General features: G+C 44.1%; 3 protein-coding genes across 4 annotated transcripts; 2 read left to right on the top strand and 1 right to left on the bottom strand.

The window, feature by feature from the left end:
- Positions 1-5: 5 nt before the first annotated feature.
- On the top strand, positions 6-5,367 carry tfpt (TCF3 (E2A) fusion partner). Its single transcript, XM_086155655.1, has 7 exons — positions 6-273; positions 1,004-1,105; positions 1,417-1,539; positions 1,993-2,063; positions 2,139-2,208; positions 3,511-3,669; positions 4,650-5,367. The coding sequence occupies exons 1-7, from the start codon at positions 76-78 to the stop codon at positions 4,722-4,724; spliced, it is 798 nt and encodes a 265-aa protein (XP_086011781.1). The 5' UTR covers positions 6-75; the 3' UTR covers positions 4,725-5,367.
- A 149-nt stretch (positions 5,368-5,516) lies between these two features.
- On the top strand, positions 5,517-14,182 carry cnot3a (CCR4-NOT transcription complex, subunit 3a). 2 transcript variants are annotated; one of them, XM_086155602.1, is made up of 18 exons: positions 5,529-5,656; positions 6,307-6,377; positions 6,511-6,578; positions 6,677-6,751; positions 6,852-6,941; positions 7,036-7,164; positions 7,255-7,350; positions 7,442-7,661; positions 7,747-7,880; positions 8,116-8,172; positions 8,463-9,435; positions 9,518-9,623; positions 9,747-9,888; positions 10,284-10,392; positions 10,620-10,815; positions 11,221-11,353; positions 11,431-11,556; positions 12,470-14,182. In XM_086155602.1, the coding sequence occupies exons 2-18, from the start codon at positions 6,353-6,355 to the stop codon at positions 12,566-12,568; spliced, it is 2,778 nt and encodes a 925-aa protein (XP_086011728.1). In that variant the 5' UTR covers positions 5,529-5,656; positions 6,307-6,352; the 3' UTR covers positions 12,569-14,182. The 2 variants fall into 2 exon arrangements, with proteins under 2 accessions (XP_086011729.1, XP_086011728.1); XM_086155603.1 differs by lacking the exon at positions 8,116-8,172 and having other exon boundaries at positions 5,517-5,656.
- Positions 14,183-15,916: 1,734 nt separating this feature from the next.
- On the bottom strand, positions 15,917-27,663 carry prpf31 (PRP31 pre-mRNA processing factor 31 homolog (yeast)). Its single transcript, XM_086155639.1, has 14 exons — positions 27,509-27,663; positions 26,364-26,579; positions 24,868-24,928; positions 24,707-24,790; positions 24,516-24,613; positions 24,314-24,420; positions 22,930-23,099; positions 21,820-21,977; positions 21,654-21,743; positions 19,903-20,030; positions 16,659-16,731; positions 16,438-16,566; positions 16,261-16,359; positions 15,917-16,152 (listed from the first exon to the last, which is right to left on the bottom strand). Exons 2-14 carry the CDS (start codon positions 26,577-26,579, stop codon positions 16,039-16,041), a joined length of 1,527 nt encoding a protein of 508 aa, XP_086011765.1. The 5' UTR covers positions 27,509-27,663; the 3' UTR covers positions 15,917-16,038.
- Between the last annotated feature and the right edge of the window lie 39 nt (positions 27,664-27,702).

The raw sequence follows: 27,702 nt of genomic DNA on the forward strand, positions 1-27,702 counted from the left end.
ATGACGTAGATCTACGCGCCTTTCGTGTGTAAACAGTAGTTTTTGGACGGCGTGGGAGCGAAACGATGCCGTTAAATGCCTCCGGCGGTGTTTTATTCCGTTTCTGTCGCACATAAGGGCTCGGATGTGACCCGAGTCGAATGGCCGGAGGTTTGTTTGCTCTCCGGGCTGAAGGATGAGCTTGTGACACGTCTGACTGCGGCGATTCGAGGCACAAAAGACGCAGCTCTTCCGGCGTTTCATTCATTGTTTTCGTCAAATCCGGCTATTAAGGCAAGTATTTCTCGTTCCTACTGGATGTTGGCATTGATGGTATCCGACCTGGATGCCCTAGAAATGGAATTCTATCTGTGCATTTCCCATCTGTGGCCGGAAATGAAGGGTCCGAAGTGTGCGATTGTGAACATTTGTGCAGCTGCGGTGCAGAAATCGCAGGGCCTGCAAAGGATTCCCATATAGATTCTCCAGGTTGCTGCTGAGTCATTTAACCCCCGAGAGACAAGAGATATGCTTCAGACGAGCGAAGACCCTTCAGTAAACCGACATCAAACATCTTGTTCAACATTTGAACACACGCTGGCAAAGCTTAAGATTTCATTTGCACTCACAACAAGGAGGAGAGAAACACAAATTCACCAGAAAAGGTGAATTCTTTGGAATTAAGCAGCAGGCTTTTGGGGGAAAGGACCAGAGGATCTGATCTCTCCTTTTCCTCGCAATAGTCAGCAAATGCCTCCTCTGGCCCAGCATCGCTGAATCTCTCCCAGCCTGCGGGGAAAGGAGGCTGCTGCTGAAGCCCATCTAGGTCTTTAAACAGACAAAACACGCTAAAATGCACGTTATCTTTTGGATAACCAACAACCTGTGTCGGCATTGGGATCTAAACTAAAAGGGTCCGCAGCAGACGCCCTGAGCGCAGTGTCACGATCACAATCGAATATTGATTATTGATAGGTGACGTCTCAATGCGGGTCGGGTCTAACACCCAAGCCTGTGCTTGCAGATGATGGAGGACTTCTCGGGCCTGGCCCTCCCTCCTCTCTTCGGGGGCCACATCCTGGAAGCGGAGCTGGAGCCCGGAGGCGTGGAGCTCGGACCCGGAGAGGTGATGATCGGTGAAGTTGGTCGCTTTAAAAAGATGTTTCAGAAATAAAATCTACCTATTATCTATTTCAATTGTTATCTCAGTGTCATAGAAATGCAGACTGTTTAAATAAACACAGAATAGGGTTCGAATTTGTAACAGTTGCAATGAAATTAATTATTTTAAGAACAAGTAGTTTTTTGTTTTTTTTTTACATATAATTTGAATTATTTGAACGCTTCCGAGGGTTCGGTTCTTCTTTTGTTTCCTGCCTTTTTATGGGCAAATGGGTGTCGCCCACGGTAACGGCAACATGTGACCCACGACCCCAGGTGGAGCTCGGCCCCGGTGGCAGCGAGCTGCTGGAGAGCTCGGCCCAGGAGGAGGAGGAGAGGCGGGTTCTGGACAAGAGGAAGTACTTGGCTCTGAGCAGGAGATGCAAAGAGATCGAGCAGGTGTGTGTGCATGCGTGTGTGTAGGTTTCTTCGTCATTTACACAAACTTGCCGATGGCCCGGCTTAACGGGTTTATCCCATAAGATAGATTTCCATCCCTAAATGCAAACATTGCGAGAAAAAATGCACATTAAATAAGAATAAGAACAACTTTATTTATCGCGAAGGAAATTGTTGTGCCAGAGTTTCAAGTAAAACATAACAATAATAGTAGTAAGGAGGGAGAATAAGAAATACAAATAAAATATAAAGTGTCAAAGTTAAGGCTATAAAGTGTTTTAAGGCCTTAAAAAGTACAAAGATTTGAATATTCCCTTCGGCTGAGGGAAGAGGAATTAAAAAGTCTCGTGCTATTACGCTGTGATTAATTGCAAACAAAGAGAATGTTCCTCTTCTGGAACAATGTGATGATTCGCTTTATTCGCTGATGGATCCACCCCCGCCGCCGATCAGGTCAATCAGAAGATCCTCGGCCGTCTTCACCAGGTGCAGAGAATCACGCGGCGCCTTAAGAAAGAGCGGAGGTACGAAGGAAACACTGCCCGTCCGCTCCCCTTCCCTTTGCCCCGGCGTGACCCTGTTTTTTTTTCCGTCTCCAGGTTCCTCATGAAGACCCTGGACGCTCACGGGGACGATTACAGGAGCGCTCAGCTGACCATCCTGCTGGAGGTGAGAGCCGCCAACCCAACACGTGCACACACACACACACACACACACACATACACTCAAACACACAGCACCTGCAACAACAGTACAGCCGTCTATATACACTGCTCAAAAAAATAAAGGGAACACTTAAAAAACACATCCTAGATCTAAATGAATGAAATATTCTTATGAAATACTTTGCTCTTTACACAGTTGAATGTGCTGACAACAAAATCACACAAAAATGATCAATGGAAATCAATTGTATCAACCCATGGAGGTCTGTTTAGGAATCACACTCAAAATTAAAGTGTAAAAACACACTCCAGGCTGATCCAACTTTGATGTAATGTCCTTAAAACAAGTCAAAATGAATCTGTGTTGCTTCCTGAGTGGACACTATGATTTCACAGAAGTGTGATTGACTTGGAGTTACATTGTGTTGTTCAAGTGTTCCCTTTATTTTTTTGAGCAGTATAGTTCAGTGGTCAGCCCTAAAAGCAAGTGTGTGTGTTTGATTTATATTGAATTATTTATTTGGCCATCTCTCTATACACACGCACACAAACATAAACACACAAGAGCGCTTTCACAAACAACAACAATATGGCTGTCTATGTAGCTCTGTGGTCAGCAGCAGGTGTGTGTGTTTAATACAGGGACCACCATTAATTGATATTGAAGTCATTTTTATTTATCTAGCCACCTACTATTGTTTATTATTGTTATGTTTTACTTGAAACTCTGGCACAACAATTTCCTTAGCGATAAATAAAGTTGTTTTTATTCTTATCTCTATACACACACAGACACATGTGCACACAAGCACGCACACACATAAAAATAGATAGACAGACAGATACTTAGACTTTCGCTTATTCACACACGCACAACTCGACGATGGCGGCAGTGCCTCCATGCACGTCCCTGAAGAGGCAGTGGTCGGGAGCAGCTTTAGGTCCCGTGCGTTGCCAGGACCCTGCTGTTAATTGGTAAAATAGATAGCAGATAGATAGTAAAATAGAAAAGCGAGCGGGATTTCAGAATAAAAGCACGCAAGACAGTTGATGCATGGATTAGTTGGGTTTTTTTTGTACTTTCAGTGCTACTCCCATTATAAAGAAATGTTTATTTTCACAGGATTTCTCTACATTTTAAAGTAGAAAACACCTTGCACAAAGAAGGTTCCCATTTTATTCAGCATCATTTGATTTAGAAACCCATTATTTTGAAATATTTCAGGTGGACAAAGTACGTGTCAGGATGTGACCTGCCATCGCTGCTGTCTTTCCTTTTCTGTTTTTTGTCACTCCCTCCCCCCAGGACGAGCCCGGCGCGCCACTGGATCCCGCCGTCACAGGGGAGGATGAGCGTCTCAATGGCGTCTCCGGCTCCGCCTCCTCCGCCGCCACCCATCCCGCCGCCGGACCCAAAAAGAGGAGGCACCGGATGCCCAGGCAGGAAAAGGAGAGAGATCAGCAAGTGGGTTTAAAAACGTCAATCCGTTGTTATTGTTAATATTACTGCTACGGTAAAGTCAGGCCAGGGGTTGGTAACCTTTGACCCCTGTGATGTGGCTTGATGAGTATTTAATTAAAAAAGTATTTTGTTTTAGCTCCTTCTTTTTTTAAATGACATTTTAAATTAAAAGATTATGGCGATCTTTTAACAACTGAATACAATATTTTTTGTGCTTTTAATAATAGACAGCACGACTGCAGTTAGGCTTTTTTTTTTCATAAATACAAGAAGGACTCAAATAAACATTGAGTGTTATGCTTGAAACAAACCTTCGACCCAGCGTCTCTTTTTTGGTAGTACAAATGTTGTATATGGAAATGTCATTTTGTTTTCCCTGCAGTTGTTCATTGATTTTAAAAATGCAACACGTATTTTGTTTAAACATAGCATGAAAGCAAAATAAAAAAAAAAAACAGTTACATGCCATGTTAATTCAAGTGATGTGTGGCTCCCGGCTCTTTGATTGGTGAAGGTTAGGCTGAAGATTCTTAGTTATGGATTGTTGTTGTGTTTTTTTTGTTTTTTTGGTTTTTTAGTTTTTTTTTCTACGTGTGCATCTATTTTAGCCATTACAGCTCTGGATTCTGCATCCAGGGAGCGCTCAGACCATGTCAAAGTGTTGGAAATGATGAAAAAAAAAAACAAAACAAGTGTTTGAACACAGATTACACACGCTATGCTATTTTAAGTTGTTTTCCTCACAGAGTTCCTTATACACGGCTCTGTCAATGTTTTTCTGGCCATAGAGCAAAAAAGAAAAACATTTTGATTCCTAGAGATCAATTCCAACGGTCGCAGGACATTTTCTAGCATCACTGCATCTGAAAAGTCGTGCACGTTAGTCCTCAAGGTGTCCCGGATAACACTTTTAATTCACCCCAGCGGTTGCAGAGTAACTGATTTACCCGAGCCTCCTCCTTCTTCTCCTTGTCTTTTCCCAGGCTGAACCTGACCTGTCAGTGCTGGCGGAGACGCAGTTTGGAGACATTCCCAGTCCGACCTCTCTGTCCCACTGACCCGCGGAGAAAATCACGAATCCGGTGTAAAGAATACACTCTCCGGCGCCGTTGCAATGGCGCTTGCTCTCGCCTGGTCGGGGCTCCCGATGTGGAAATCATGTAAAATTAGGACGCCGGCTACCTGGTACATTTTTGTACACACTTTGGTCATGATATTTTGTACCTGCTTTACATAATAATGGTCACCTGTCAACCCTCTCCCCTCCCCCTAAATAATGTTTGATAAAGGATTTGCAACACAAGCGTGTGTTAAGAATGGCTCCGACAAGAATCTCATGCATTTTTATGACCTCAGTATCAACCTTAAGATGAATATGGTTGGCTGCATGTTTTTTTTTTTTTGTTTTTTTTTTAGCCTGCCCAACAAAATGTGTTTTTAAGTGTGTGATTATGCGTGTTATCAAAAACATCTCCTCTGTCACTCAGATTTTTTTTTTTAATAAACGATGCCAGGTCACTTTATTTGCTCCCGCTGGAGATTCTGACATCTAACACGACCTGGAGACTGTTGTTTTTAAAATCTACTATTGCCTGAACTATTGAACGTCGGTGTGAAAGAAAGGCAAAATTATACAATTGCATCTAGAATTACGAGGTAAATATTTGAACAGATGTATTAAAGATGTTTTTTGAGGAGATAGTTGGAGTTTGTCAGCTCATAATTCATCACAATGTCGGAGCCAATGATTGGCCTCCGTGCCAGCGGAAGTTCCTCGGTGACAGGCGGGAGTGTCGTCCAATCAGATCTCGTAGATTGGATTTAGGGCGGGCACCGAACACGGAGGTGGGATTTTAGCTACCGTCCATCTTCAGCTACAATACAGTGAGCGAGCTTGTCGAAAAGAATACACAATTTGGAAGTAAAGAAGACTTTCTGGAATTAGTTTTGGCTGTAATTGAAAAAAGACAAACGAAAGCCAATATCATAGGTAAATGTCGTAAACAAGTATAAATCTTTATGGTCGGGTTGACCCAGTTTCCCTTTTTCCTAAATTTGGTTAGCTGTGCTGCTAGGTAGCATTTTATGCATTAGCTAGCCAGACAGTTAGACAAATTAGCTAGCAGGGTTTACGATTAGAACGGTTTCCGATGTGTTCTGAATTTCACAACGCAAAACCACCCTATAAAAGCTACAACGCATCCACAGATGATACTGCATGAATATGAACTCGTCCACTGAAACATGCACTTCGCTACTTGTTTTGATACGGGCCAATTGGTAATCGAGCGAGGTTGGACGATCCAGGGAGCTGGGTAGTATGAACGTTAGCCGGCTAGGTGGCTAGCGCTAGCCGACTATCGTGTCAGCCACACTGGGGATATTAGTATGATCGGCTACGTTAACAACGGCATCGCGGAGGGCAAACGGCTCCGCGGTCGCCTCGGCGTGAAGTGTGCGTTGATTTCCGTGAAGATGTCCCTGTTCTTGCGGCTAACGTTACCTTAGCAGCTAGCCCGAGTGTTAACTCCTGGTGGTCGGGGTGGTGGGGGGATAGAATAACGATGCACGGGGTCCTCCGATGACGGTGAAGGGATTTGTGGTTTTTGTGTAAATATTATTGTGCCTTGTCACACACAGCTAACTTTGTGACAGACGGAATGTGGACATTGTCGTAGTCAGAGCCATGGCTGACAAGAGAAAACTTCAAGGTAAGAAGACCCGGTGAGACTTGTCAACACCGACGGATCCGTTATCCGCTCCCTCCTGGCTAATCTTTATTTATCACCAACAAAATGAAAAAAAAAAACGTTTGAAATGTGTTTTTTCCCTCTATCTCGACAGGCGAGATTGATAGATGTTTGAAAAAAGTAGCTGAAGGTGTAGAACAGTTTGAAGACATCTGGCAGAAGGTGAGGGATGTCGGTTTCCTGTACTGTCTGCTGATCTTGCAAGTCAAGTTACACACTCTCTCTCTCTCTCTCTCTCTCTCTGTTTCTCACCTTTTCAGCTTCACAATGCAGCCAATGCAAACCAGAAGGAAAAATATGAGGCTGACCTCAAGAAAGAGATTAAAAAACTACAGGTGATGGCTGACCCAGCCGACCCCCTTTGGTGCAACACGTGAGGAAGTACCTGTCTTCTCACCTTTTTGCCTCCCTTTCTCCTTTTTATTCCCCCCGCAGCGACTGAGGGATCAGATAAAAACATGGGTGGCCTCGAACGAGATCAAAGACAAAAGGCAGCTAGTCGAGAACCGGAAGCTCATCGAGACGGTGCGTCTCTGCTCGCTATCCCTAAAACCCTGACGCCGTGGCGTCCTCCCCCCTTGGACTAATTCCCCCTCCTTTTTTTTTTACACTTTTGTAGCAAATGGAAAGGTTCAAAGTAGTGGAGCGTGAGACGAAAACGAAAGCCTACTCTAAAGAAGGCCTGGGCCTTGCTCAGAAGGTGGACCCGGCTCAGAGGGAAAAGGAGGAAACGGGACAGTGGCTAACGGTGGCGCATCTGCGACGACGTCCCAGCTATCGCTTTGTTTCCACAAACACGAAACGCGACTAACTTTCTCTTCCCCCTTTTGACCCGCAGAGCACGATAGACACTCTAAATATGCAAGTGGATCAATTTGAAAGCGAAGTTGAGTCCCTCTCAGTTCAAACGAGAAAGAAGAAGGGCGATAAAGAGGTAAAATAGCCGTTCCCGTCTTCTCAACCCCACGTTTGACCCTCGTTGCTCCGAGCTCCACGGCCAACCCCCTTTTCTGTCTATCGTGCAGAAGCAGGACCGCATCGACGAGCTCAAGCGGCTCATCGAGAGGCACCGGTTCCACATCCGCATGTTGGAGACCATCCTACGGATGCTGGACAACGACTCGGTGCCAGTGGACGCCATCCAGAAGATCAAGGACGACGTGGAGTATTACATCGACTCCTCCCAGGACCCGGACTTCGAGGAGAACGAATTCCTGTACGATGACTTAGACCTGGAGGACATCCGTGAGTGGAACAGGAGGAGGTGGCGCGAAAGCGGGTGGGCTCCCGCCGCGGATCCCCGTTCACCCCTTCCCCTTTGTCTCGCCAGCCGCCGCGCTCGTCGCGACCTCGCCGTCGGGCCAGGGCAACGTCGAGGACGAGATGTATCTCCACTCCAGCAGCACTCCCACCTCCACCACATCCTCCTCGCCCATCCCACCGTCCCCGGCCACGTGCACCGCCGTGAGTATCCGCGTCGGCGCGGTCGCATCTCAGGCACAACGGGATAATGCCCACAAAGATGGAAAATACAATTTGTTGTTTTGTTTTTTTTTGTTGCAACCCCCTCCTCCCCCTCCCTTTGAGTTTGCTAACCCCCTCTCTGCAAGTCCCGCTGTGCTATAATCCACTGGCTAGTTTGCTGAATCGACATTTTCAAAAAAGGTGGATTGTCACATCAAGGTATCTCCTCCTATAGGAGAACTCAGAGGACGATAAGAAAAGGGGACGGTCGACAGACAGTGAAGTTAGTCAGGTGAGAGGCTCTCATCTGTGCCGTGTCAGTAGACGAACAGTTTAGCGCCACGCTCTTCACCCGTGGTCCCGGAGAGTGCGCGGTGGCTGAAGGGGTTCTGGCCCCTGAGACGCCGTAGAGGAACGAGACGTTCCCCCTGTGGGACCATGGCTGGAGACTTCTTGGTTTGGTTCTGTTACCTACTGCATATCCGGGCCTCTGTAGATGATCAGTGAACGTTTGCCTCGCGTGCTCCGCCCGCCGCCGGACGACTGACTGAACCCCGTTCTCTCGTGCTCTTCCGTTCCCAGTCTCCGGTGAAGAACGGCACGCCCTCCTTGCTCTCGTCCTTCTCCTCCTCCACCACCTCCGGCTCTTCCTCCTCCTCGTCCCTGGTGTCCATGGCGAGCGTGGTGGGAGGCATCCCCGCCGTCCCCACGAGCAGCAGCCTCATAGGGAGCTTCAGCAGCGCCGTGCAGCAGCACCAGCATCAACCTGCGCCGCCGCCGCAGCAGCAGCAGCAGCAGCTGCCGCCGCCGCCGCAGCAGCAACAGCAGACGCCGCCACAGACACAGAACCCCCTGCAACAGCAGCCGGTGCTAGCTAAGCCCTCGGGCCCCTCGAACAACACCCCCAGCCCGCCCAGCAACCCGCTCCTCCCCGCCTCCGCCGCCTCGGCGCTCCCCGCGCCCAGCGCGCCCATCTCATCGGCCCCCAACGCCCTGTCCCAGCCCGCATCCGGCTCGGCGCCCGGCTCCGGCCTGGGCCTGGGCCTGGGCCTGGGATTGAGCAAAAGCGTCATGTCCGGGACCAGCAGCGCCAACCAAATGCCCGGCCTGGGCCTGAGCGGCCACGGCAACCCTCTAAACACCATGGCGGGGCTCATCTCGGGGTCCACGCCGGCCCCCTACGCTCAGGCGGCGGCGGCGGGCGGGCTGGGTCTGAGCGGCACCACCCAGTCCGGCATTTCAGCGGAGAGCAGCACTTCCTCCATCGCCACCTCCGGCTCCAGTGGAGTCACCACCAACGGGGCCGGCGGCGGGCTGGGTCTGCTGGGCTCCAGCCCGGCCCACGGCTCGCTGAGCGGGAGCATCCTGGGCCTGGTGCCCGGCCAGAACGTTTCGCCCGCCGCCGCCCAGGTGGCGCCGGGCGCCGTCAGCGCGGCGGCCGGCGTGGTGGGCCTGATGGGAGGCGGCGGAGGGAGCGTCGGTGTGGTGGGCGGAGTCGGGCTGAGCGCCGCTCCCGCCCGACCGCCCAGCGGACTGAAGCAAAACGGAAGCACAAGTACGTCGGCGGCGTCACGCGCAGCCCGGCCCGCGGGACCGCCGCCGCTCTCTAACCTGTCCCCTCCTCCCCCCGACCTCAGGTTACAGCGCCGTCGTGGCGGAAAGTTCCACGGAATCAGCTCTAAGCACACCGAGCCAGTCGCAAAGCAGCCAGCCCTCGTCCCTCAGCTCCTCCACCAGTCAGCCGTGAGTGATCCTTTAACCTCCGGAAAGACCGCGAAAACCGCGTCGCCCGGACCAAAGCGTGTTGCGATGAGGTTGCCGGTGAGAAACGCCGTCTCTCTCCCTGTGTGTTTTTCCCGCCACCAGGATGGACAACGGCCCCAGTCTGATCAGCTCCATCACCCTGCCTCCCAGCTCTCCGTCCCCCTCCTTCTCGGACAGCACGCCCGGCGGAGGGAGTCTCCTCAACGGGCCCCACTCCTACACGCAGGCCTCCGAGGGCCTCAAGGTGAGCGGGGGGGGGCAGGACGCCGCCGCCATTTCCTCTTACAGCTCCCGGGGTTCACGGCGGGTTCAGGTCGCGTTCAATTATTGACGGCATCGGCGCCACTGTGACGCCGTCGCCCGACATTTGAAAGACCGTGAGAGAAACTCCGCTTGAGATTTGCCGGATCCAAACGGCGGCGAGCAAAATCGGGAAATGACCTCAGCCTCTCGCGCGGCTGCTTCGGCGCCGCTGAAAAATACGGGATGAGTTTCCCCTTTTTAATAGGTGATTCTCACGGGTCCAGTCATGATTGTAGCAACCTTGCCGCTCGCACCGAAGGGGGGAAAAACACGGCCGCCGTGTGTCCGTGCTTTCTTCCTCTTGTGCGTTGTAACCTCCCTTTCCCGCCTCCGCAGGCTCCGGAGCCGCTCAGCTCCCTGAAGGCCATGGCGGAGCGGGCCGCCCTGGGGTCGGGCCTGGACGGAGAGATTCCCAGCCTGCACCTGACGGACAGAGGCCGGAACGGTCAGACATCTTTCTCCCTCGCCGACCACCTTTTGAAAAGCGATCTCTAAACAACCAGGAAGTAAAAGTGATGTTGGTTTAGTAAGCCCGCGAGAGATTGGCCGCTATTCCCTGGACGCATGGGCTCTTGTGTTTTTTGCTGTTTTTTAAGGGGTTTGGTCAGTATTTTCTGTTTGTCAAGGTCAAACGCTGACCTCCTGTCTCCCGAAATCCCTCCACTCCCCCAGATATCTTCTCTTCGTCCGCCGCGCCCGGCACACCCGCCGCCCCTCAGCCGTCCGTGTCGGAAGTTAGCATCCCTCCCTCGCTCGGCGTCTGCCCGCTGGGCCCCACCCCCCTCCCCAAAGACCAGCTGTACCAGCAGGCCATGCAGGAGTCGGCCTGGACGCACATGCCGCACCCGTCGGACTCGGAGAGGATCAGGTGAGCGCCGCCGCCGCCGCCGCCGCCGCCGCCGGCCCGGATCGAATCGGGTTGCCATAGCGACCCGCGCCAGCTTCACGCCGGGCCCAACGCTGCCGTTTCTCCCCCACAGCGTCAGGAATTAGATGGATTCTGTTAGCCAACTTGCTAACCGGCTTGCTTGAGCGGGCACATGCATGCACGCACACACACAAAACTAACACACACACACACAGGTCAGGAAACATGCTCCCTCACATCTTAATTAATACTGTATTTTTTTTTCTGTTACTTTTTTTAATACTGTGGGTGTACTACTATTAGGTTTTTGCATGTCTGTCGAAGTGTGTGTGTGTGGGGGGGTGTGTGTGTGTGTGTGTGTGGGGGGTGTTGGCAGACCTGTGACCATGTTCTTGCGCCCCATAGGCAGTACCTGATGAGGAACCCGTGTCCCACCCTGCCGTTCCACCACCAGATACCTCCTCACCACTCGGACTCCATCGAGTTCTACCAGAGGCTGTCCACCGAAACCCTCTTCTTCATCTTCTACTACCTGGAGGTAACGTCGCTCCCTCCGCCCCCTCGTCCTTCTTCCCCCTCCCGCCGTCTCACCCGCCATCTGCTCCCGCCCTCCAGGGAACCAAGGCGCAGTATCTGTCCGCCAAGGCTCTGAAGAAACAGTCGTGGCGGTTCCACACCAAGTACATGATGTGGTTCCAGAGGCACGAGGAACCCAAGACCATCACCGACGAGTTCGAACAGGTGGGTCTTCCCGTCTCTCGTCGTCACGGCAACCAACCCCCATAATGGCCACCCCTGCCCATTAATGTCACGACTTTCTGGAAAACAGCGTCAGCTTTACCGCTTTTTTTGTGGGGGTTTGGTTTTTAAATCAGGGTGAACACACAAAGGCAGTGTTTCGAACGACATCCTCGAAATATAGTGCCGTCTCCCATAAATGTATTAAAAACGTAAGCCGCTAAAAATTTCAAACGGGGTCTAGTTGGCGGAACATGAATATCCGCCCCTCGCTCACCTTTCGCCAACTCACCGTATTGCAAATTTAAAAATCCACGATACAGTTTTAAATTGTAGATTTTTTGCCACACCACAGGTTTTTGGGGTATGAATTTATTGTAAGTCATCAAGAACAACCAGTTTTTGTTTTTATTTTCTTTAGTAACAGTTACACCAAAAAACTCAAATAATCCTTCGTTCACAGACCGTTGGAAATCACACAACTCCTGCATATTTTCAGGGTTAAACAAGCATTTTCGAGGGCGACCAACCAGAGCGTGGTGTTCAGTATCCCGGGCTCTGATTGGCTCAGCAACAATAGCATCATTCTCTGCATCTCATGCTGCTCGTTTAAGAGCACAGGAAGCGTTTACAAGAGTGTAGGAAAGGATAATAAGAGCATGGGGAGGGTCATAAAGTTTGAAAGTATTTATAAATACTTTAATGAAAATGTGGTTGCTACTCGGCTGATTTTTGTTTCCTGCTCCTGGAACGTAACTCCTCCATAAACCAGGACCGCCGGACGTCGTCCATGATCACAGTTTGCGCGCTGCAATGGATCGCACTGCTTTCTTTTTTTTTGTTTTGTTTTCCCGACTTTTTCGGTAAAAATCTGGTCGAGAGAGACTCATCGGGTTCATCTGTCTCTCCTCTCCAGGGCACTTACATTTACTTCGACTACGAGAAATGGGGCCAGAGGAAGAAGGAGGGCTTCACCTTTGAGTACAGGTACCTGGAGGACCGGGACCTGCAGTGACGCTCGGAGGGTGGGGGCGGCGGCGTGACGGCGGCGGCGACGGAGAGACGAAAACATACTGCTGTTGACATTCCGAGACTGAACTCCAAAACTGTGGATAGAGATTGTGATGTGTAGTAGAGAAAAAAAAAAAAAAAAAAAAAAAGCAAAAAAAAAAAAAAAAAAAAAAAACATCATCCCCTCTCCGGGAGGGGGGGGTGGGGAGAAAAAAAATAAACGGGAAAAAAAAACAAAAAACAAAGAAGGAAAAACAAAAACAAAAAAAAAAACAACGGAGACTGGTGTCTGTATAGGCAGCATCCCCCCCTGGGGATGTGTCCGTGCCTGTCTGTGTGCACACTGAGTTTGTGGCATTAGGAAAAGACCCCCCCTCCTCCTCCTCCTCCATGCATGTTTCTCATCTTTTCTTTTTCCACCCCCCCTTCCCCCTCCCCTCTGTACCGACATGAGCCCGGAAGCCTTCTGACTCCACACACACACACACACACACACACACACACACCAAGGACAAAACTGCCCATCTTGTATTTACTGTAATTCGGTGGTTTAGAACAGGAGGGGGGGATAAGCGAGCGCTTATCAATAGTTTTATTAATGCCCGCCTCAGTCGATCGGAGCCTGCCGATCGGCGGCAACCTCACACACACACAATCACACACCCCCCACCACCCCCTCGTGACGGGGGGGACGGAGACCTTATCGGACATGGATTAAATTGCTATGCAATTGAACTGGTCTCTGACTCCCTCTCTTTGCCGAGCACCATGTTTTTAAGTTATCCTGTCGAAGAAGAATTATGACGCCGGTGGCTTGTTCACGTGTGTGAGAAGTTTATTGAAAACTTGTAAAATAAATCTTTTTAAAAAAAAAAAAAAAAAAAAGATTGTTATCTAGGGGTCCGGGGCGTCCGCGTTTGGTTCGGGAGACTTCTGTTTTGTCGTTCCTCCTCTTCGTCCTCGGCGCAAAAAAGGCTTTAGCGACCCCGACCTCCTCTTCCACGTCCCCTTCATCTCGTAGGGACTGAAACCCCTCCCGACCGCTCGTCTCCACGTGTTTCATTCACAAAAATCCACCGCCTGTTGTCCCGGCGACGACCCCGTGCAGTTAGTGTGCACTGAAACTGTTTACATGTGGGGGGGGAGGAAGAAGAGGGGGGGTGATTCTTCATCTGACACTTTTTTTTTTTGTTTGTTTCCCCAGCTAGATCCACCTTTTTGAGCTGAATCTTTTTATAAAACGATTTAGTTCCGACATTCGGATCGGTGCTGCGCGTTCACTACCCTCCTCCCCGTCCCTTCTTTTGTCGTAGTCGTCGTGGAAACTCGTGAGGTTTCTTTTTTTGTGTTTGTGGGGGGGGGGCAGAAGAAGGAAAAATCATGCGAGGTTGTGATTTTATTTTGTATTTCCTTCAGCAGATTCTATATATTTTTTTTTTTTTTTTTTGGAAAGGAGGCCGCTGGAGAAAATGTGAATCATTTAATAAATTTATTTTATTTTGTTTTTTTCCCCCCCCATCATTTTTTTTTTTTTTTTTTTTTTTTTTTTGCATGGGAGATGTCATAACAGGGTTATAGCAGGATTGTAAAATATTTCAATAAATACTTTAAGAAATTACCAGGCGGTGTGTCGTGACGTCCCGTTTATTGCACAGAATTTTTTGGGGGGGATGGGCTATTTTAATTTCTATGAAGCGATGACATTTCTACCAAGTTTTAAATTAAATAAATCGGAATATGGGATCGCCTATGTTAGTCTAAAATATATGTAATATAGCTAATATAACATTGGAAAAATAACCGCTTTATTTAATGTTCAACAATATCTGTGACATCCTTGGATACCTCACCTTTTACACATTGTTTTCAAAACACTTTAGATATGACCTTTAGACCTTTTTGAAAAATAATGTGTAAAAACAAGGTATTTGAGGCTGTCACAAACACTTTTACCATAAGGTCTGTAGAAGCCGTGCAGCCTAAAAACAGACGTCAAACCACCCATCCATCCATCTGTTGTCCTCTGCTTATCTGGGGTCGTGGAGCCAGCAGCCGAAGCTGAGACCAGACGATGTATTCGGGGTTTCCTCTCAGTTGGACGTATCTGAAAAACAGGGAGGCATCCTGACCAGAAGACCCCCCCCACCCACTGCTTCATCCAGTTCCTCTGGAGGAGCCATGAGGAGTGATCTATACTGCTCAAAAAAATAAAGGGAACACTTGAACAACACAATGTAACTCCAAGTCAATCACACTTGTGTGAAATCATAGTGTCCACTCAGGAAGCAACACAGATTCATTTTGACTTGTTTTAAGGACATTACATCAAAGTTGGATCAGCCTGGAGTTTGTTTTTACACTTTAATTTTGAGTGTGATTCCTAATCCAGACCTCCATGGGTTGATACAATTGATTTCCATTGATCATTTTTGTGTGATTTTGTTGTGAGCACATTCAACTGTGTAAAGAGCAAAGTATTTCACAAGAATATTTCATTCATTTAGATCGAGGATGTGTTTTCTAAGTGTTCCCTTTATTTTTTTGAGCAGTGTCTATTCGACCACTTGGATTTGTGAGGGCGGCTCCAGCCTCACACCACGAAGGACCCTGGTTCGATTCGGCGTTTGCATGTTCTCCTCCCTGTATGAGTGGGTTTCTTCTGGGTTCCCCCTGCAGTCCAAAAACATGCAGCAGATTCATTGGGGAAATTGTACTGAATGAGAGTGAATGAGTGGTTGTCTGTCTTTGTTGCTAACCAGTCCTAGTTAGTTTTATAAGGAACCCCCCCCCCCATGGTCCGACTGGGGGAAGGTTTAAATTGTGTGCAGAAACTTTGAACGTTTTGGCAGAATTTTCTCAACAGTTTGTGACATCTAACATCTAAGATTTGGAAGACTTGTGAAAAAATACATCAGTTAACATCAAAAAGACTTGTGACTTAGTGATCTTACATCTACAGACTTTGAAAAGATTTGGAATAGACTTGTGGAAAACTACAACTCAATTTGTTCAGCAAATTTTTCCCACCACATGTTTATATCAGATATCTGCATAACCTCTGCTATTTCACTCCATCGCTTTATCTTCTCGGCCTTCCCACTCATTAATACCTTGGAGAGTTGACATGGTCCAAGCTACATCTCCAGCATCTACTCCTCTTTCTGGACGCTCCATTCCTATCTGGACGTCCTTTGTCGTTCCCGTTCATCCGTACCTCTGACAAATACCATCTCAACGCCGCTCCGGTGATGTTTTTGTCTACCAGGTTTCCTGTTTCCAGTTTTGTCGGAGTTCATCTATCGGTTGTTGTGTTACGTCACCGTAAAGAGTGAACAATATCAAACACGTTCAATTGTATTTTTTTTTAATTTTATTTCAAAGGAAAAAATGAAAAGACGCAAAAGAAAGCAAAACATGTGGGACAAGGGCATGTGGGACAGTCCGACTGGGGGGAACAGAAGGAGGTCGATGTCCTCACGCCTTCGACTCCTTCTTGACTTTGAGGAACTCGGCCATGTTGGAGAAATACTTCTGGTTGGCTTCGGCAACCTTCTTCTCGGCCGCCTGCGGGTTGACGATCTCCAGCCCCTGCGTGCACAGCAGTTTTATTTAACGGCGCAGGGGCCAGGCTTCAAAATAAAAACACTAATGATTTTTTTTCCCCAGTTGTAGTCTACACGACTACCCCAATCCCACCTGCAGAGGCGTGAACGCCACGCTGGAGCTTGTCCCCGACGAGCGGTCCCGAACTGTCGACTTGCCGCCGTAGGTCATGCTCTGCTTCTGCAGCGTCCTCTGTGAGGTGCGAAACGCGTCTCCGTTACGGATGAAGATCTATTGATCGACCGATCGGGAGGTGCGGGCGCCCCTTACCTGGAGGGATTTGGAAATCCGGGCCTTAGTGGCCTCGTTGACCTGGGCCTGTCGGACGCGGCCGCTGCCGCTCTTCCCCAGCTGGCCCAGGCTGAAGCCCAGGTCCTCCTGATAGGCGTCGTCTTCAATCTGGAACAGAGGTCCCACTCTGATCAGTGTTTTCCAGTCTACACCGTGAGTGTTTTTTTGTTTTTTTTGTGTTGCTGAGTGTGTGTGTTCACCTCGGCGAAGGTCATCCTATTGGCGTGTTTCCTGATCTCCGTCAGCCCCAGACGCTCCTTCATCTTGCGGTACCTTCAGGACACGGACACACACACACACACATCAGTTAAAAGCGGTCCGTGTAAAAATACGTCAGCAATCAAATGAACGACAGTTGGGAGGCTGCAGATGATTTTCCCCAAAAAATAAAGGAAATATGTGATGGAAAAAGTAAGTCTAGGTTTATAGCTCATTCTTTATAGCTCATCATTCTATAATAGATGTAATACTAAAATGTGGAAAATAATAAAATAATAATACAAAATTTCTTACTTATTCATATTATTTTTTTCATTCATTATAGATATATGTACTTATTTATTTTTCATTACCTCACCTATTACAGTGGTGTTGAGTCCTTATTGCCACTAGTACTGAAAATCAGCAGTGGAGTTGAACACATTTTTTTTTGCTTGGTTGAAAGTCAAATTTTGGGGAGGAAATACATGAATCTTTAAATTTCACTTTCCTTTTTGAAATGTCAATTTTTCAAGAGCTTTTGCAAATATTTGAATTTCGTTTAATGTATTGGGGGGTTATCAAAAATACTTCTTTATTTTTTTGTTTTGTTTTCATTATGAATGTTATCTTCTGGATTTTCATTATCTCTTCTATTATAGTTGAATTCCTAATCGTCCTAATCCTGCAATCAGTGTGGCGGGGGCGGGGGGAGCCTATGTGTGATTATATATGTGACTGAAATAAAACTTTTTTTTTTATCAATAAGTCTTACTTATTCTCATAATGATTATTTTTTGTTTTCATTATAAATATATGTATTTTTAATAAATACATAAACGTATGGTCGTGTTGAGTCCTTATCATTAATATTACCTTATAATGGAAATTGGTAGATATGATGAATGGTATAATGTGTGATTATATATGTAACTGAAACAAATGTAAAATAATGTGAACTTTTTTGTAGATATATATGGATGATCTTACGCAACATTTTCAGGCGACGTCAGAAATCCCACATACAAAAAGACATCAGGTTAGCCACAATTTCTATTGTCATTTTTGGGGGAAATATTTCATGCAAATTTTTCTAGAAATTTTAAAAACTTAATTTACTTTACCAGACCTTTCCAAATATTTGAAGTTCTTATAATTTTTTTGTTTTGATTTTTGTTTTTGTTTTTAATTTTTTTCCACTTTCATTATAACTATTCTATTATAACTAGTCTATTTTTCTAAGTATTTGATTTTTGAACATTTGTTTATTTTTTAAATAAATATGCATCGTTATTTATTTGGAAGTACTTGAAATTTTCATGGACATTTTTCGAAAGGAAAACTATGCCAATTTTTCCAGAAATGTCCTACAAATATTTATCTATATTATACTTGAATTTATTATTAAAATATTTTTTATCAGACATTTCATTTTTCTCTAAATGTTTTTTTTTATAAATATTTCTCCTTATTACCTCTTCTATTATAGAGGTGTTTAGTCCTGATCATAGTTAATATTGAAAATCAGTAGATATGATCAATGAGTCTGTAGGTGTGATTATACATGTAAGTGGCATACAAATTAAGTTAAAAAATTACTTACTTTTTGGCTTTGACAGAAAAGTTTTGTGCTTTTATTGATTTTTGTAAAACTGAAAAAAGTCAGCCACACCTTTTATCTTCATTTATGGGGGAAATACTTGAAAATTTGTATGCATAATTTTCTAAGGGTTTTTTGAACTTTCAATTTTTTCAGAACTTTTGTAAAAAATTTTATATCTTATCATTTTTTTGGTTTACAGTCTTATTAAAAGTACATCGTCTTCCTTCTTCTTATCATCTTTTTTTGTTTTCATTACAATGATGTATACTTTTTCTTTTCTTTTCTTGGCTACTATAGTGGTGTTGGGTCCTAATCATCACTAATTATTGAAAATCAGGACATATAATGATATATTATATATATATGATATATTGATGATTATATGTGATTATATATGTGACTGAAATCAAAGTTTAAAAAAATAAGTTTTTACGTGATTTAGTTTTCCGTGATTATGTTGCTGATTTTGATAAAAATAAATTTTTGCAGATTTGTATGGGTGACCTCATGCAAAATTTTCAGGCAACTATAGGAACGTCACATTCATAAAACATCAAGTTAACCCCAATTTCTACAGTCATTTTGGGATAAATATTTTAAATGTGCAAGGACATCTTTCTGGGAACTTTTAAAAGTGTCAATTTTTCAAGAACTTTTGTAAATATTAAATTTCTTATAATTTTTTTGGTGTATTTCTGTCAAGGATACTTCTTATTTTTAAATTGTTTTCATTATAAATATTTCTACTCATTTATGTATTTTTCATTATTAGAATTGTGTTCCTAATCTTAATATTATATTAATTTATTTTTTATCAAAAATGCTTCATCTTCCTTAATCTTCTTCTTATGTTTTCTTTACATTATAAATATTTGTCATTACTATAACCTTGTATTGGAAATCAGTAGATATGATGAATAGGATAATAACCATATAGTGTGTAACTAAATGTATAATGTGTAAATAAAAATAAAGTCAAAAAATTGACTGAAATTTTTGACTTTGACAGAAGAGTTTTATGATGAGATGATATGAGATGAGAACAACTTTATTAATCCCAAAGGAAATTGTTGTGCCAGAGTTTCAAGTAAAAAACATAACAGTAATAGATAATAGTAGAAAGGAGGAAGAATAAGAAATATAATGAAATATGACTTGTCTTAACTGTTAGCAGTAACTACAAAGATTGATGTGGCTCTATTGAGGATTTTTCTGGAAATACTTGTTTTTGTTTGATCAAAAATACTCTCTTCCTTCTTATTTTTTTGTTTCCAATAAAAATATTGTTACTTGTGTATTTTTCATTATCCCTGCTATTATAGTCGTGTCAGGTCCTGACTATCATATATTTTGTCATTTACTTGGAACTGGAAATCGGGAGATATAATGAATGTGATATAATGTGGCATTATATACGTAACTGAAATGTAACTAAAGACATTATGTGTGATTATAGAAGTAACTAATAAAAATTAAGTTAAAAAAAGCTGAAAAAAAAGCACATTTTTGATGACTAGCAGAGCATCGTCACTGATATATATATATATATATATATATATATATATATACTATCTCTGATGTTTTTTTTTTTTAATTTATTTATTTTTTCCTTTTTAAAAGTTGTTTTTATTTTGGTGTCTCACCTCCGTCCTCCCCTCTTCTTCCTCTGGCCGTCCAGAGGGGCCGGCAGGGGCTTGACCTGCTTGACGGGCGGCGGCTCCTGCCACTTGTCGAACTTCCTCTCGATCTCTTCTTTCAGTTCGTAGCCGACCTGCGGGGCCACATTCACAGGCGAGCAATAAATCTACAGATATCGATATTGAATGTAAACATCCGAGACAAAACCCATGATGTAGAGATATTTGGAGTATTTTGTAGTACAGGAAATACGGATAGTCTGTATGAGACCCTGGGAGATATTTTGAATATTGTGATAGTAACATTCAGAATACAGTACTGTGGGTGATATTCTGATTACTGTGAGAAAGAGATATAAATACTGTGAAATACTTATAATACTGTGATAGTGCCGTTCAAAATACAGTGAGATATTTTCATCACTGTGAGAGAGATATTCCAAATACTGCCACAGTGATGTGATAAATAATGGGGAGCGTTATCATAAATGTTGAGCTGTGATTGTGATTTTGTGATACTGTCATAATAACATTCTCAACAGTGCAATAGTGATATAATAAATACTGACAGATATTCTGAATACTGCTGTAGTGATATTACTGCAGACAGTGATATTATAAATACTGTGATATTGATATAACATGAGAGATATTCTGAAAACTGTGTTACTAGCAGTTTGATATGCATGATAGAAATTGTGAATAGTATGTGTGATAATGTGCATACTGCAATAGTGATATCGTATATACTGCGATACATATTATGAATACTGCGACAGTGGTATTGATGATATTGCGCGGGGATATTCTGATTAGTGCGATAGTCGTACTGAGAATACTGTGCGTGTTAATGTAAAACTCAGAATGTGCCATTGTGAATAATGCGAAAGTGAAATTGTGTACACTACAATCGTGATATTGTGAATACTGTTGTATACCGTGATAAAAAAATGGCTTTTCCTTGTGTTTTTTATTATTCATCTTTTTCGTCAGCTGTGATACAAAAAGCACTTCCAGTGCGTATTAGTGGATGTTACCGGCATGTATTGGATTAAAAGTTTACAAAAAATGTTTGTGTAAATATCTCATGTTGCAACGTGCTGCTAATAGACAAGTGCGGCCTATATATGTACACATATACTTATTTCGTTATTTTTAGCCGGTGCGGCTTCAGTCCGGAAATTACAGTCATATTACATTACATTTGGCAGACGCTTTTATCCAAAGCGACTTACAATAGAGGACATAAGCACTGCAAATAACACTTGCGAATACAAGATGCACAGGAAATATACAGAACAGTAAGCTGGGGTTAGTTTTTTTTTTTTTAAGACAAAAACGTACACATACATACACACACACTGCATAGCCTAACTTGGTGCCTAACCTGATCTGAGGCAGCTCAAGCATCAGCGCAGTAAATAGTCCTGAAAGAGACTATTTACTGCGTAAATAGTAGCATTTAATATTTTAAATGCTACAATAGTGACATTGTTAGTACGGTGTGTGATATTGTAAACACTACATAGTGCTAATGTGATACTGAGAATAGCACAATATTGATATTGTGAATACTGCCGTATGCTGTGAATACTGCAACAGAGATAATAAAAATACTATGGTTGACGATGTAAATACTCCAATAATGATATTATGTATCCTGCGACAGTAACATTCTGAATATCCTGATACTGAAATAACATCTACCGCTATGGTGATAACGTGAGCGACATCGCGTGCACCGCGAGTACTGTCACCTTGCCGTCTGAACTCTCGTGGAAGCTGTCCACCCGAGCCGCCAACGTGCACTTTGCCGCCACCAGCCGCGCCGCTTTCCTCCTCAGGTCCTGGACGCGAGGGAGAGGAGAGTGAGCTCCATGGAGACGGAGATGGAGGAGGTCGGGAGGCGGAGGTGAGGCTCACCGGCGGCAGCGTCTGCACCACGTCGCAGTGGTAGATGAAGCCGGTGTGGGGCAGCAGCGACGTGCTGCTGAAGCCCGACAGCGTCCTCCTCTGAGCGCCAAGCAGCATCAGGTTACATGCCGGCATCTTGGACAGGTTGGTGAGGCCGCCGGCGATTCCTGAGGGCGCGGAGGTCAACCGGAGGTCACGGAAAAAAAAAAAAAATTCAGCTGATGTAATATGAATTTGAAATACTTTTGCCGGCAATTCCTGAGGTTATTTTTGAAATAATTCAAACAGATTTTTTGTGTGTTTTTCTTTTTTTTGATAACGCTTCACACATTGCATGGTTTAGTTTCGGCAAATACCTTTATTTTTTTTGCGTATTTTTAAGTGATTTCTTGCAGTTTTTTTCAAATAATCTTTTTTAGAAAATGTTACTGACCTATCCATAAATACCGAATAACTTTTTTTGGAAATACTAAATTTTCATGGACGTTATTTTTAAAGAGATTTGTGTAAATTCTTCAAATTTCTTGGTAATTTTAGACATTACATAGCTTTTCAAGGTGATTCCTCAAAGTATTTTCAAGTAATTCTACGCTCTTTTTAAACAGTCAATTCTTTTTAATACTTAAGATTTTTCAATCATTTACCATTTTTCCCCAGAGATACTTATCTGAGGTAAATTCTCACATACTTTATGACAATTTTTGTCAAAGATTTTATGTAAATATATTTCTTTTTTGTAGACTTTTGAAAATAAATCCTTGCTGCATCTCAGCTCCTTCCTCACTCATCTCTAAATTGAATTTTTGTCATTTTTTTTAGATCAATTTATTTAGTATTTTGGGGTAAATTCTTGACATTTTTCTAATACATTCAGACATTTTTGTAAATTTTTTTATAACTGCATTGGGTGATCTTGGTTATCCCCTGCTGATATCCCCTGCTTGATATAATATATTTCATTTTATTTATTTTTTTTCAAATTTCTTGCAACTTATCAGGGACATCCCTGCACTTTCTTGCTTATCTGAATTTAATCTCTCCTTTGATTTCTTTCACAATACGGCGAGGGCGGAAGGAGAGAAGGGCAGATAAGGTCAAGGTTCGAAAGTGAGGTCCCACCCATGATCTTGGCGGCTGTAGAGGCGCCGACGATGATGGAAAGGTTGGGGGCGATGAAGGACATCCTGGACTCCACGTACTCGTAGATGCCGTGCTTGGACTGGTTGAGCTCCAGCGCCATGTCGCACGCCTCCTCCAGCTGCCGAAGCTCGTCCTCGTTCAGCTGCGACCTGCCGACGGCGGCGGGGGCTGAGATTACTCAATGCCAGCGGCGTTGCTCAATGTGTGAGGACAAGATTAGCGCCGGTGACGGCGATCACAGTATCATCTGCATAGACAGGTATACCTTGATTTACAAGTTGAATTGGTTCTGTGACTGAGCTTGTAAATCATTAAAAAAAATTCCAGATTGAAATGAACCCCAGGTTTTGTGTTTTTAAAGAAGAATAATGTACCTGATAAATAACAATGTATGAAAAATAGTAATACACAATAAAAGAGAATGTATAAAAAATTAAGTGTATTTACTTCGACAAACGTGCCAGCTGTGTTGGAGGAGGTCGGGGGAGTTTTTCAGTTGGAGCTCTACTGCTTAGCTCAAAATGCTACGTACAATATGCTAAATTTAAATCTTTATACTTTAACGACGGAGTGAATGCCGCTCCTCTTTTCTAAAACAATCAAACCGTCACCGACCGGCTTTGAATGAGTCTTCTGACGCCTCGTCCTTTGACGTTTCCGCCGTCTGCTTCACCAAATGTCTCCTGCCTTCTCGCACAAGTTCTCACTCACAGTTGCGCACCACCAACAACAACAACAACAACAACAACAACTTCTCCATCTCTTCACCGACGAGTTGACGCCGTTTTTCCATGATTTTCTCTGGGCTACCAAGCGGCGGCCGGCACACCCGACTGACACCATGTCGGTGTCAAGCGCTCATCCTGCTCGCTCTAAACTTTGATCTAGGAAAACTTGTAAGTATATATATGTGTGTATATATACACTGCTCAAAAAAATAAAGGGAACACTTAAAAAACACATCCTAGATCTAAATGAATGAAATAGTCTTATGAAATACTTTGCTCTTTACACAGTTGAATGTGCTGACAACAAAATCACACAAAAATGATCAATGGAAATCAAATGTATTAACCCACGGAGGTCTGGATTAGGAATCACACTCAAAATTAAAGTGTAAAAACACACTCCAGGCTGATCCAACTTTGATGTAATGTCCTTAAAACAAGTCAAAATGAATCTGTGTTGCTTCCTGAGTGGACACTATGATTTCACAGAAGTGTGATTGACTTGGAGTTACATTGTGTTGTTCAAGTGTTCCCTTTACTTTTTTGAGCAGTATATATATATACACATATATATGTATGTGTGTGCATTTCCAGTGGAACATTGCAGCAGGGGTTGCGGTAAAACATTGACTCACCCCTGCGTGGTGGAGGCAGTGACGCTCACCACCATGATTGTGGCATTGGTGAGGATCTGCTGCAGGGTCTCGTTGTTCTTGCACTTCTCCAGGTTGTTGCCCAGCTCCTGCACCGGGGAGGCGTTGAAGAAACGACGCGAGTCAAAAAAATGGATCTTTTTACCGGCATCACGCGAGGCGTGATATGCGCCTCTCGGCCCACCTTGACGGTGCGGATGTAGTCCAGAGAGTCGGGCACCAGGGACTCCAGCTCGGGGAACCTCTTGGAGTACTTGTCGCGGGTGAACTTGTGGATTATATCTGCAAGGGGTGGGGAAGGTGACAAGACGGCGCAGTGTCAGAAATCGGCGAGGAAAGCGAGTGCAGACGAGGAGGAAGGAGGCGGCGCCTCACTGAGTTCGTTATCGATCTCCACCGTCAGGTTATTCGCCGCCACGATCAGTCGGTACTCCGGGTCGGCCTCCACGGGTCCCGACACTGCAAGAGAGGACACCGAGGGGTGAGTGGGGGCGGAGATTCGTAGCGGCGGAGCTTGGCGGGCATCACACACTCACCCTCGGAGTTCTTTCGCTGTTTCCCGATGTATCCCGAAATCTTGTCCATGATCTCCGAGAACTGCGACGCAGAGGAGACGTGCGTGTGACGACGAGAAAAGTGTTTGCTGCCAAATAACGATCCGTTGACGCCCGTCAAGGATTTAAAACCCATTTCTCCCAAGTTCAGGGCTAATTATTTGACATTTTTAAAGGGTCATTTTTTAATCATTTCGATCTATTCATCTGCAATTTTTACAATAAATTATCAGTTAGCTGGGAGCAATTTGTATTCAGTATTTAATTTATTTTTTGGGCCATTTATTGATTGCCTGAAGGCCTTATATTTGCAATTTTAAAGCAATTTTTAATATATTATGATTGTCATTTTAGGGGCCACAGCTTTTATAAGATTTTGGCAAAATTTGATGGTAGTTATTGGTGATCTCAAGGACATTATTTGATTCATAAAGCAGTTTATTTGTGCACTACCGTTAAGGGGCAATTATGGAGGATTTAAGGTCAATTTATCTCCCGTTTGAGACCAATTGTAAGGGTAATTATTGACAGTTTAAAGGTCATTTAAAGCAAATAAGCAGTTCATTCAAATAATTATAATAATTTATAATCCTTTATTAATCCCTCATGGGAAAATTCCTTCCCTGCACTTGACCCATCATGGATGAATGATGAGCGCCAGGGGATCAGTTAGGGGTTCAGTGTCTTTCTAAACAACACTTCGTCCAAAGCTCCAATAGCTCTACCTCCCACGCCACGCCGCCCAGAATCAATTTCGAGACATTTTTTCAAGGCCATTCCTGTGCAAATCTTTATCCATTTGGCATTTATTGATCATTTGAAGGCCCTTTATCTACAGTTTTAAGGCTAATTTTAAGTATTTGTATTTGTAATTGGGGATTGAATATTTGGGTGACATTTTTCTGCAATTTATCGACAAATTTTAAGGCCTTCCGTTAAAACTTGACAGCAGTTTTTTAGTGATTTAAAGGGCCATTTTGAAGGGAATCTTTAAGTGCAGCTATTAGTGATTCAAAGGCTGTTTATTTGTATTCATCTAGTTTTCAAGACATTCACTTGGGATTTTCAGAAAAATATATCTGCAGGTATTCAATTCAGATGGTTCATATTGTGTGTGTGTGTGTATATATATATATGTGTGTGTGTGTATATAAATATATATATATATATAGAGAGAGAGAGAGAGAGAGAGAGAGAGAGAGAGAGAGAGAGAGAGAGAGAGAGAGAGAGAGAGAGAGAGAGAGAGAGAGAGAGAGAGAGAGAGAGAGACAAACTAATGTCAAAAGCTACTTTTGCGCATTTTCATAGGATATTTATCAGCCTTTTATTACGGTATTTGTTAGATATCATCTGACTGCAAGACAATAGTTTTCTATTTTATTTTCGAAACAATCCCAAGGAAGTTGATGAACACGTGGAAAAGCCAACCTGTGAGCAGACCCAGCTCTAGCCTTCGATTTCAAGCTGGAGAACCTCACCTGTTTGCTGTTGCGCAGCTTGGCGATGGATGCCACGCTCTCCGCTTTGCTGTAGTCCGTCTCCATCTCCTCTGGGATGTCCTCCAGCCCGCCCTCCGCCCTGCCGTGGACGGCCTCCCCATCGCTGTCGCCTTCCTCCTCCTCCGGGTACAAGCCGTCTTCCCCTTCGTCTCCGGCCTCCTCCAGGTCGGCCAGGAGCTCATCCGCCAGAGACATCTGTGGCAGGCCGAGAGCAACGGAGATGCGTGAGAGTTTGTTCAGGTGTTAATCTTTATAACCCACGATGATTTTCACCCACAAAAAGATGCGATGTGATTACTGACAAACAGCGAGAAGATATTCTGCTGTTAAAGCAGCTTGCCAGAATAAGTTGGAAGATCGGTGTAAATGTGTTACAGATGCTTAACAAGAGTAAAATAGAACTATGCCGTAAATATGTGTCTTTCTATCTTCTCAGGAAAAATATTCATTATCAAGAGAAATGACGTCAGATAACTAAGCTTTATAATCTTGATATAATCTTGTAAATGTTGCCACATCCATGCCAATTTCTTCACTGCAAGTGATCAATTAAAATACATATTTTGGTAATATGTACTTGTAGTATATAAAAGAAGATTTTTTCAAACGGACTATTGCATAAAAATAAGTTTTAGCTTAAACTCTACATCAATCCAGATTTCTCTTGGTTTTACTGCAGGGGAAAAATAATAAACTCATTTAACAATAAAACAACATCTGTACTTAAGTACATACACTTCAGGGATATAGAGGCGACGGATTTGAATTCAGTTATTTAATTCCATTATTCATCAAAGCGTCTTAATGACAAATGTTTGAACGTGAAATTAAAAGATGTGCAAGACCGCGTTTCATTAAATCACACCCAGGACACGTGATGCACTATTTTGGACCAATTCATTCTGTCATGACGCAAAAGTGCAGAGAAAATAACGAGGAAACAAAGCGATAAGATGTGTTTGTTTTCTGGAAAATTAAAAATGACATTAAAATGATCCCTTTAATAAAACAGGGCAATGCTTGTAACGTATCCTCTGCGTCTGGCGGGTCTTAGCTAGCAGCCGTTAGCTTGACACCACTTTAGCCGGGCTTATGAGAACGAAATAATTTAAAAACTCACTCACCTCGAAGGCTGAAACTCCCGGGGACTAAAAACGCGAAATCAAGTTTGAAGCCTTAAACTCTGTGTCATAAAAGCAGGAACAGAAGTCGACTAAATGCTTATGTTTACGTCGTTAAATCGTACTTTCCGTGCTGCTGCTGTGTTGCTTGTCGCAGATATAGAACGTAACCGGAAGCACATTGCATTGTGGGAAAT

Source organism: Fistularia commersonii, chromosome 11 (genome assembly GCF_037954325.1).
Source record: "Fistularia commersonii isolate RoL2024-O1a breed Wild chromosome 11, RoL_Fcom_v1.0, whole genome shotgun sequence".
Lineage (NCBI taxonomy): Eukaryota > Metazoa > Chordata > Actinopteri > Syngnathiformes > Fistulariidae > Fistularia > Fistularia commersonii.